At 38.0% G+C, this 10,030-nt stretch overlaps 1 protein-coding gene across 3 annotated transcripts in view; it reads left to right on the forward strand.

The window, feature by feature from the left end:
• Nucleotides 1–10,030, forward strand: part of PHKB (phosphorylase kinase regulatory subunit beta) — a 171,496-nt gene that overhangs the window by 139,792 nt on the left and 21,674 nt on the right. For 2 of the 3 annotated variants that reach the window (XM_072422462.1, XM_072422460.1), the window contains 4 exons: nucleotides 608–669; nucleotides 1,682–1,841; nucleotides 3,414–3,495; nucleotides 5,372–5,429. In XM_072422462.1, coding sequence (XP_072278563.1) covers nucleotides 608–669; nucleotides 1,682–1,841; nucleotides 3,414–3,495; nucleotides 5,372–5,429 — 362 coding nt within the window. Of the gene's footprint in view, nucleotides 1–607; nucleotides 670–1,681; nucleotides 1,842–3,413; nucleotides 3,496–5,371; nucleotides 5,430–9,582; nucleotides 9,674–10,030 lie in introns of all 3 variants that reach the window. The other variant, XM_072422461.1, reaches the window with a different exon arrangement.

Here is a 10,030-nt window from a genome sequence, read left to right on the forward strand (position 1 = left end):
AGGCGATCCTGAGCGAAACCCCTCACAATATATAAATATATATATATATAATACTGTTTGTTATTTTCCTTTAAGGTTGTCATTATATACATTTTTGTTACCCGGGGCATCACATTTATTAAAGATGTAGAGTGGCGCACCTATTTATCTCTCAGTTGGTCACTTTCCATTTTGTTAATTGAGCGGTTACTCTCTTTACCAGTCAAGATTTACATGTTTCGGGCCTCCAATACATTCCTTATGAACTGACAGCCTACAATGGCAGGCTGCAAAAAATGCCTTTTTCCTTCCATCTGTGTAGACAGCAGGCCTTGCTACCTGGAGTGCTGTAACTCATGCCACAGAAGAACTGAATATTATATGAATCTGGAAGGAAGGAAATTATAATTCCTTATGGCAGACTTGATCCCTACACGTACAGGTCATTGTGTCTTGCCTGTGCAATGGGTTAGTTCCACTAGATCAGAATCCTATTTAACAAAGCTCTGCAAAGCCCCTGATCTTAGCAGGGATCATCTGAGACACTTGCTGCTTAAACAGTCTGCAGGTATCCGGATTTCATGGTATAGTCAGCGGGTTTTTACTGGCTGTGTTCCTCTTCTTGCAGACTTTAATATCTGGAGCCATGGTCGAGCAGCTGGACTTTCTGAGAATCAATGAAACAGAAGAGTAAGTTACTCCTTTCAATTCTGTTCACTGCAATGTATTTCCAGGAAAGGCTTACAGGCCTCAAACGTGGCGGCCAAGAGTAAATTTTCTGGAGATCAATTATCATCTAGATCTTAAAGAGAACCTTGGCCAAAATGGAAAGTTCAGTTATGAATGACTGGTGTGGATTGTGTTTGCCGTGGTTTACTTTTGTTGTTTGTTTTCAGATTGATTCATTTAGTGTTGTGAGTTCTTTTTCACTTACATTTTTGGTATATAACACCATCAGAATGATGGGCCTAGACCATAACACAGATCATACATAAAATAATTATTGTTACAGCCATGCATGATATCCCACTGTATTTTTGCCCCAATCTGCAGTCTTCTGCAACATACTTGCATTACAGGGTAAGATACCATGATATATATGCACTAGAAACAAATTATGTTTGATCTATTGTTATGACGCAGGTGCATGGCAGCATATTCATTTTAAGTAACATACATCAGTGCATGATAAAGTTAGTTTTGCAGCATATACTGCTTTCAGCAGTTTCAGACCGTTTCAGCCTAGTATAAGAAAGCAAGCTGTGGGTTTATAAATAGCTGTCAATTACAGGTAATGCGATTCAGCCCCAGGATGGTGCATTCCACTAATAAAATCTCTACATCAGTCAGATATATTCTTGCAAGCAGAAGGTGGATAGGTTTAAGTAAAAACATCAGCTTTTTGTGGTTGGTTTACAGAAGTGCTACAAATTAGAGCAGGAAATTGGGCAGATCAAAGTACATAGATTCCAGATTAGTTCATGGAGGGGGGGTACACCCATTCCTACTATTTTCTAGTAGAGGGAGGAAATATGCACAGGATGCATCCAAACCTGCTGGCATTATCAAAAACTACATGCAACTCTTAGGGTTGTTCAGTGTGAACAATGTGTGTAACTGGCTGAACATTAAATAAGTTATTATTTATGCATTTTTTATTGTACCTTTAACTTACACTGATAGACAACTGTTTTCTACATAGGATTCCAGAGTTCAAAAGCTTTGAAGAGCTTGAAGTGCCTAAACATTCAAAAGTGAACAGACAGTCCAGTATACCCAGCGCTGACCGGGAAAAAAAGCCAGAGATCAATGTATCAGAGTGGAAACATCGACCCACCTATGAGATCCTGCAGAAACTCAATGTAAGTTAGCATTGTCTGGATCTGAAGAAAACACAAATGGGCCTGCTGCTAATACAAGGTTTTAGGACCAATTCATGTGTTTTCTGGGCTGAGATGCTAACTCCATGCTTGTTTATGTGACTCAGTAATAACCCCAAAGAATGTGCATTTAGCTGACCCTGAGCAAACCTAAGCTATAAGCTTTATTTTCTTCAATTCAATCATTGTAATATTTCTCAGGTATCAACCATTTTATTCCCTAAAAGAGAACCCATCCTAAAAATGCTCAAACAGCAGTACAATGTGCTAGCAGCTGCACTAAAATAATTTCTGTGTTGCACAGGATGTCCTAAATGTGGCCATGCTATAAAACCAAGGTATTAGTTTTGCATCGCTGGCATTCCACTTGTCCCCCCCGCTAACTTGGAGAATGTGTTTATTTTGTGCACTGTGACTTCTCCTTGAGTTGTGGAAGGGAGAAAGGGTGCCAGAGCACCAAAGTCGGAGCAAAGTCAATACATTTATTGCTTTTTTGTTTGTCTTGCACCTAACTAATGAAAGTAAATGATGATATATCCTACTGTTTTCTCACAGTGACTCAGTGTTTATTATGCATCTACAGAGGAGGCACTAAAACTCAAAACCATGGTGCTGTCTGGATTTGATCATTTGCCCTTCATTTGTTTGTCTCTGTTCTGTACCTTCTATGCTACAAACTGTACCCATTTACCAAAGACATGAGATTACCACTGCCAAATTGGTAGGCATGTTCAAGAGTTTGTAGCAGCAGCTTACCTGCTGCTTCTCACCACATCTCGCCCCTACCACTCTCCTTAGGCCTCAACACAAACCCTTAGTCAAAGTGAGCTTATGTGGTTATAGAAACAGCAAGCAGTCTTAGGTGTCCTAATACCAGTCCTGCCTGTACATCTGACCGCCCTGTAAAATGTATGAGGCTTTATGTTCTGTGCGGTCTATCTTAGGTTTGTATCCACCTGTAAAATATGTTCCCACCTCAACATACTCTTGACATTTGCTTGTTTATCATTGACATGCTTGTTCCTTGTCCTGCCTTTATGGCCTCAACCTTCTATCCTTGTTTTTTGGTACCATTCCCTTTTAGATTCACACTTTTTTCTGTATATAGTTCTTTTCTACAGACTGTTAGATTTTCAACTACATTTTACTTGGAAATGTACTATAAAAACATGTGCTTTAGATGGAAATGTGCTTCTTGCCTTCCACACCAGTGCTGTATGATGGCCATGCTTGTCATTACAAGTTTCCCTCCCACAGACCTGCGTTGAGGAGCAGAGGAGTCATGTCTGAGCAGCTTTGTTATATTATAGCATGCACTACTCTGCATGGTTACATGCTTTAGGACTGCACAGTCACAATAACACATGCAGCACATTTGCTGTAACAAGAAAGTGAAAGTAAGAGCAGCGATCTCTAATGCTTTTACCTGCCAATCAGATCCCAGCTGACATGTTTGCAGAATATAACATAAAAACAAACCAGATCCAGCTTTTATACTGTCTATTATGTGTTTCTCACTTCACTATCCTAATATGCGCTCTTCTGTTTTGCTAGGATTGCACCTGTTTGGCATCCCAAGCCATCTTACTCAGTGTCCTAATAAAACGGGAAGGGCCCCATTTCATTACAAAAGAAGGTGAGTGTAAGATATTCTTGTCTATAAACTGCCCAGTATGTCTTCTGTACTGGGCAAAAAAAACCTAACATGGGGCCTAACTCCGGACAATTTTTTCAGCTTTGAATAAAAAAAAAAAAACATTTTTGTCAGGTTTCAGTCTGTGACCCCATTGGGGGTATTTTACCTTGGGCGGTCTGACCCTTTAAGAGATTGTCTATTGTAGACCTGAACATATCAGCTGTATGCATTCTGTGACTATAATGCTGTAATATTGTTAGACCCACACCATGCAACATGTTGGAGTCTGGGATGATGAGGGTTAAGTCATCAATTACATGGATCAGGAAGCACCTGTTCCTGACTTGGCTTTTTAATCTCCCGTTACCAGCATTGCAGCAATTAAACAGCGAAAAAATATAAGATTCCTCCAAGCTTATTTAATTGTAAAGAGCAAAGTCTGCTTTGGCTAATTAAAAGCAGTTGAATATGTCTGTGTTTTGTTCTAATCTAGCCAATTCCTCTTCAGGGATGACCCAAAATGGGGAAATTATAAGTTAATAATGAGAAAGACTTGAAATAGCCCAAGGGACCTTTTGGTATCCGCTAAACTCTTTTCTTTGTTCCTGATTAACCCAATACACCCTGATATTTTTTCATACCTCCATCTCTGTATACAGGTGCCCCTGCCTAAGGATTTGCTTCCTAATCTAACTTGATCTCCAGACAAAAGCTAATTAGCCAGATGAAGTAGGAGAGTTGCTTTACCTGCCAAAGTACTTCTTTAGTCCTAAGATTTACACAGCGGTGCCACACAGGCACATAGGCTTGTCTTTACTGCAGTTCTTGTCCCCCATCAGCCTGTGACTAGACAGAAAAAGGGAAGCATCAGACTGATAAGCCCATTTCCCAGTCTCTTATTTCTGATCCATCTTAGCACTGCAGCAGAATTAATTTGAACCTTGTTCTGCTTCTTCCTTTCTCAGTATGAACTTTGCTGTACATTGTTTGGAAGTGGCTGATACATGGTCATATTTGGATACTTTTACTGCTTGCAGCTTAGTAAGTCTGGAATAGAGTATGACCACCAGATAACTAACTTGTTTTTTGGAGGTGAATCCAAGTGGGATGTGTGGAGTTGTTCATCAACACCACCATTTCTAAAACTGTGTCCGCCTTGTCTGGGATTCATATAAATAAATAAATGGCAACATGTTCTCCAAAGATTGGTCATTAATGTATGTTGCAGAAAGGTAAAGTAAAACATTAATTTTACAGTAAACTGCAACAGGCAGGTGTGAGGAGGACCTAAAAGTAGATCGTATCTGAATTTATTGGATTATTTAAAACTGGAGAAATATGGAGGCTTCCATTATTGTTCCATAGTTGAGTTACCAGCTACTTTCGTACCAATACTTGGATTTACTGACCTGAAACAATTATACAAATAAAGAGATCCATATTTCACCCTAAACCTACTGGCTGCTTGCTTGTAAGAATATTCACATTTCATTTGACATTCCCAATCATAGGGTACAGTACAGCTTACAAAATTAAGGTTTGGGTAGATTCCATTCCCATCCTTTCTTTGCCTTTCAGTCTCTGGCGACACAGATTACTCAGTCATGGTTATGAAGCAGAACATTGCCCATGCCATGTTCTCCCAGCATTCTCTGAATTTTGTAATTTGTAAGCAGTATAATAAATATTCCAGCATAGTCTTGGCCCTGGAGGCTCCTAATGATTAGACATTCTTTCAGAGCAGACAAGGCCATGGTCCCTTTTGAACAATCTTATCAGAGTGCTTCTGTACTATGGCTCTGCTATGGATGCCGCAGTATTGTCCTATGTATTTGAAATGAAAGCACTCAGCTCTGTGACATCATCTTCACCACAGGTACTGTCTCAGACTTCATGGAGAGGATCTACAGAAAGGCCGGGAGCAATAAACTTTGGTAAGTCCTTACTGTACCAGCACACACAAGAACTGTTTCATTGGTGATCAGAGACATAGCCAAGAGCTAAGCTATGTATTATTAAGAAATGACATCACATTAGAAAGTAGTGTAGAGACCACATACATAAAAGACATGAATTGAATTAAAGAGAGTCAGTCACAAGCAAATTTCTGTATCAGTTAGAACTCTTGTTTTTTAATATATTTGTGCAGGCTTACTTTGAAAGATTTATTTTTGACCTTTTTTTTTTTTTTTGCTATTGTATAAATTAAACTCTTAAGTTTGCATGTCAGAGATCACCTGAACTCTTATTACAGCTGCCTGACCTTCAATACTGTTTCCCAGCTTCCTAGTGTACGTATTTGTGAATATTGTCTCAAATGGCAGAGTCATTTGGTTTCAATGCTAGAAAGGTGGGACAAACATCACTATCACATTAGAAAGCCTACGGGTATATTATAAGCTGACTTTTTACACGTCCATAAGCCCAGTCATAAGTGGTTCCCTTTAACCAATACTAAGTGTTTACATGACATTTACTTTTTTACTCATTTTCCATGTAATACTTTTTAATTTTCATTTTATTTTACAATATATCAAAGGTGAAATGTCTGCATTTGCAAAGTAATAAAAATAGCGATAAAATACAATAGGTCTCAAAAAAGAAAATATCAATCACAAATGCAACTTGAAAGATTATGGATGAGCCCCCAAATACCTCTAAAATTGCATATGGAAATGTCAGTAAGGTGCCTGATGTCTTGCAAGGATGACCCATTTTTTGGATTCATGATTTCAAGTTCTAAATAAATATTCTGAAGAGAACAAAAAGAAAAATTATGGGGAAGGATTAGGGAAAGAGAATATGGTCAGTCACAATTGTGTGAAGATGACGTGTAGAGTAAATATAACAAGAATCAAAAGTAGGAAATCAGCATGAAAAAAGAGCAGAGCAAAACTAAGTATCTGTATTTGTGTAAATTAATAATGTCAATGGGGCCTTTAAATAAGACTTTAGGGCAATATGAGTTAAATATTGGTAGCAGAGATCCAAGAGTCCTAGATCATTTGGAATTTAGCCCTTATATCTTTGTGAGTTTAATCAAAAATAAAATATTTGATACTTTTACAAGAAAGAAAGGTTGAAGTTTTTCCAGGATCAAACAATACCCCACTTGGCTACTGTTACGGATATACTAAAGCAGTTTCAATTGCATCCTGTCCTGTACATTCTTTTGAGTTTCCTATTCAATAACGTTTTGAATGGATCTCTTTGAAATGTGTGACCCAATGCTAACTATATCACTTGGTAGTTTTTTGACCAGAACTGCAGGTCGTGTTATGTGTAATTTAACAGGGCTCTAGTATTCCTAGATACCAAGCCAAAGGAGAGCCAGTAATCATCCTTGGATTCCTCTGATAAGGATGCAGTAATTTCCTTTACTAATTTATAAGGTGGGGGAGTACTTTGAATAGAATGCATAAGTAGGGAACAGGTGAGGAGGATTGTGACAGAAGTCCCATTGTTTAGCAGAGACTCTCAAAAATGGTTTTACTTGAGCAATCTGCCCCTTTGTGCTTTAAAAGATACAACATGGAGCGCTATACATAAAACAGGGAATCTGACATTCCATCAAACATTTCTTCATGGGAATCTTCCAGATGCATTTGTTTTAATGGCAGTAATTGATTCCTACCAGGGAAGGTCAGATTCCCTGTTTTATAGATAGAGCCCCATAGTGTTTTACATGCAGATACCAGAAAATGTCTCTCAGTGGAAGATTGGTATGATTCTTTGGCAACAAGAATAACAACTTAACTGCTTCACTGTCTAGAAGGTTGTGGACTCAGATTAGAACATTTCAATCCAATGCTTGAATGCTATAAGGTCCTTGTACATGTAGGATGAACATCAAATTACCGAATTAATAGTAAAAGTGTGGAGAGAGTAAATTACCAGAGTACATGATGTGCATAATAAAATTAATGTAATAACTGAGTTTTATTGATTTTGATACTTAATATACAGTGGCCACTGTTTAAAAATCAATTGCTTAATAAACCACCAATATATTGATTTCCTTTATTTTAAACTGCATAAGTGTGCACTGAGAGAGTGCAGGGATACCAATGTGTAGCACTACAAGACTGGAAACACAGGCAATGAGGACATTTCCTGCTGTACATAAAGCAAATGAACATTCGATTTTAAAACACATGCTAATGTAATTGCCAACCCAAAGTGTAAAATAACATAATGCTAAACAATGCTAAATACATTGAGGATCAGTGCTAAATACATTGAGGATCAGTGCTTCTTCTGAGGAACAAACACTGAGTATATCAGAACTCTAATCAATTTATTATCAAAATGATAATATTGTTGATCGTAGGGCATAATAGTCCTGATTTATAAAAGCTCTCTAAGATTGGAGAAATTTAGACTATCATGGGTGAATTTGGGTGACTCAGCAAATCTGGAATAATTTCCTAAAAATTATTTGGTATTAGCTGGTAAATGCTTTCCATCCTGGACCAGATCCATTCTAGGTTTGCTGAATTACCCAGGTTCACCCACAATAGTCTATAATCTCCAATCTTTGATAAGCTTTAATAAATCCAGCCCAATGTTCTCTTTTCTGGCACGTTACTTTACATTTCACAGGAAGGAGTCAATTTACCAATATGTCACCATTTTAAAGGGGTGTCCTGGGTTCAGATCAGAAATGTTGGATTCTCTGTCTATATTGGTGACTTGGCAAGTATTTATTCTATATTGGTGACTTGGCAAGGGTTATAAATGGCTGGTTCCATGACATGTTTGACTGCTCAGAACCAATTTGCTTTAACTGTTTCCAGTTACTTAACAGGTCCTTGTTCCAAATAGTTGTTAGTAGATATAAAGGCGATTTTATACTTAGATTGATATGTGCATGGTGAATTGCTAGGAAAGTGCCACTTTGATCAACCTCTCCACACATCTATATCCATATTACTTTGTTAACCAGTGGGCTGTCAATAGATAAGTCACAGCGGCCTTCTAAAAGTCTTGTGGCCCCCTGTTCCTTGGGCAATCCATGTGCACAGAGAACACTCCGCCATGATTGGCCAACAATCCATATAGCACAATACTCAAGAAAGAATTATTACTCACATACAACATGAGCTGCTAATGGGATTACAATTTACAAGCTCAACACTGTCATTTAGTACACTTACCGCTGAGCCAAAAGACTGAGTTAAAATCAGTCTGAAAGTCTTTTATGATATCAGGGGATTGTTATTGCTAATTTCATATGTACAGTTATGTTTTTCAGCTTTTTAAAGTTTTCTTATAGTATTAAAGGATTTGCAGCTGGCAGTTTATATATTAAATGTATTTATATAATGCCGTAAATTGTTCAGTTCTTTGCAGGGTTTAAAGCTCTGATGCTACCATAAGAGTTTAGATTCTAAAATTCCTTCCTCAATGTCTTTATTTTGTTCTTTCCGTCTTTTTTTTTTTTTTTTGTTCTAATTTTCTCTCCCTCTCTACAATGGCTCATCCCAGTTCCTACTTGGTTAGGAAGTAGGCAGCAACTGTCCATGGTGCTGAAATGTCTATTGATAAATCAGAACTTTACAAAAAAGTCAAAGTTTGGCTAAAATAATAAAAAAAAAAACATTACAAATTTAATATAGAAGGGGCCATACAACCTGAAAGTTATTTCAAGAGTTCCCCCATGTTGAGAAAGGCTGCCCTGTTCTATTGTTCTGGCAGATAGAAAGTCTACAGATGGAAATAGATTGATTTTAGAACAGTAATAACTTTAAAATTATGCATCTCCAAGTTCTCCTCGATTTACTACTGGTTTCACTTGAACCTTAACTTCTTACTTGCTTCTCATCCATAGATATTGTTATAGTAGACCATTCCAGTGCCATTTTTTACTACAAACTTATCAACTACCCCCAAGGTTAAATAAGAAGTCTTTAACCAAATCAGCCATGAGAACATGCAACGCTGTTAGGTATTCTAGGATGAAATTTAAATTACAGGAATTTCCCACACAAACAACGGTGCAGTTGGTAGTTGACGACAATCCAGGTTTAGGTCACTTGGTCACCCCCACCTATCCCAATGACTGTATCATGCTGGTTGTACACACAGGTTTGTGGTCCGATACACGGCAGCAGTTACACGGAAGATAGCCTCATCTATAGCGCCACACATCACTACGCTCGTGGTACATGGGAAGCAGGTAAAAAGCCGCTTGCCTTGTCGGCTTTTACTGGGATTGCCGGTGCTTTGTGTTTGATGCTATCAGTATCCGCACGTGCTTAAGTTGTAAACTAACCAGGCGCACCTAAAAAAAAAAAAAAAAAAAAGCCTTATCCTCGTCACTTTTATAACTACACATATTGCACATCTGACGTCTTACTGTGTTCTCCTGAGGTTTTTGTATCCAATAAAAGAACTTTAAGTAACATCCTCCAGGATCATAGGGCCTGGCATAAAATTGACATTAACATGTACATACCGTGTTTCCCCGAAAATAAGACCTACCCCGAAAATAAGACCTAGCACTTTTCCCCCAACCTGCCCTAATATAAGACCT

The sequence above is a fragment of the Pyxicephalus adspersus genome, chromosome 9, assembly GCF_032062135.1.
Source record: "Pyxicephalus adspersus chromosome 9, UCB_Pads_2.0, whole genome shotgun sequence".
NCBI classification, from domain to species: Eukaryota; Metazoa; Chordata; class Amphibia; order Anura; family Pyxicephalidae; genus Pyxicephalus; species Pyxicephalus adspersus.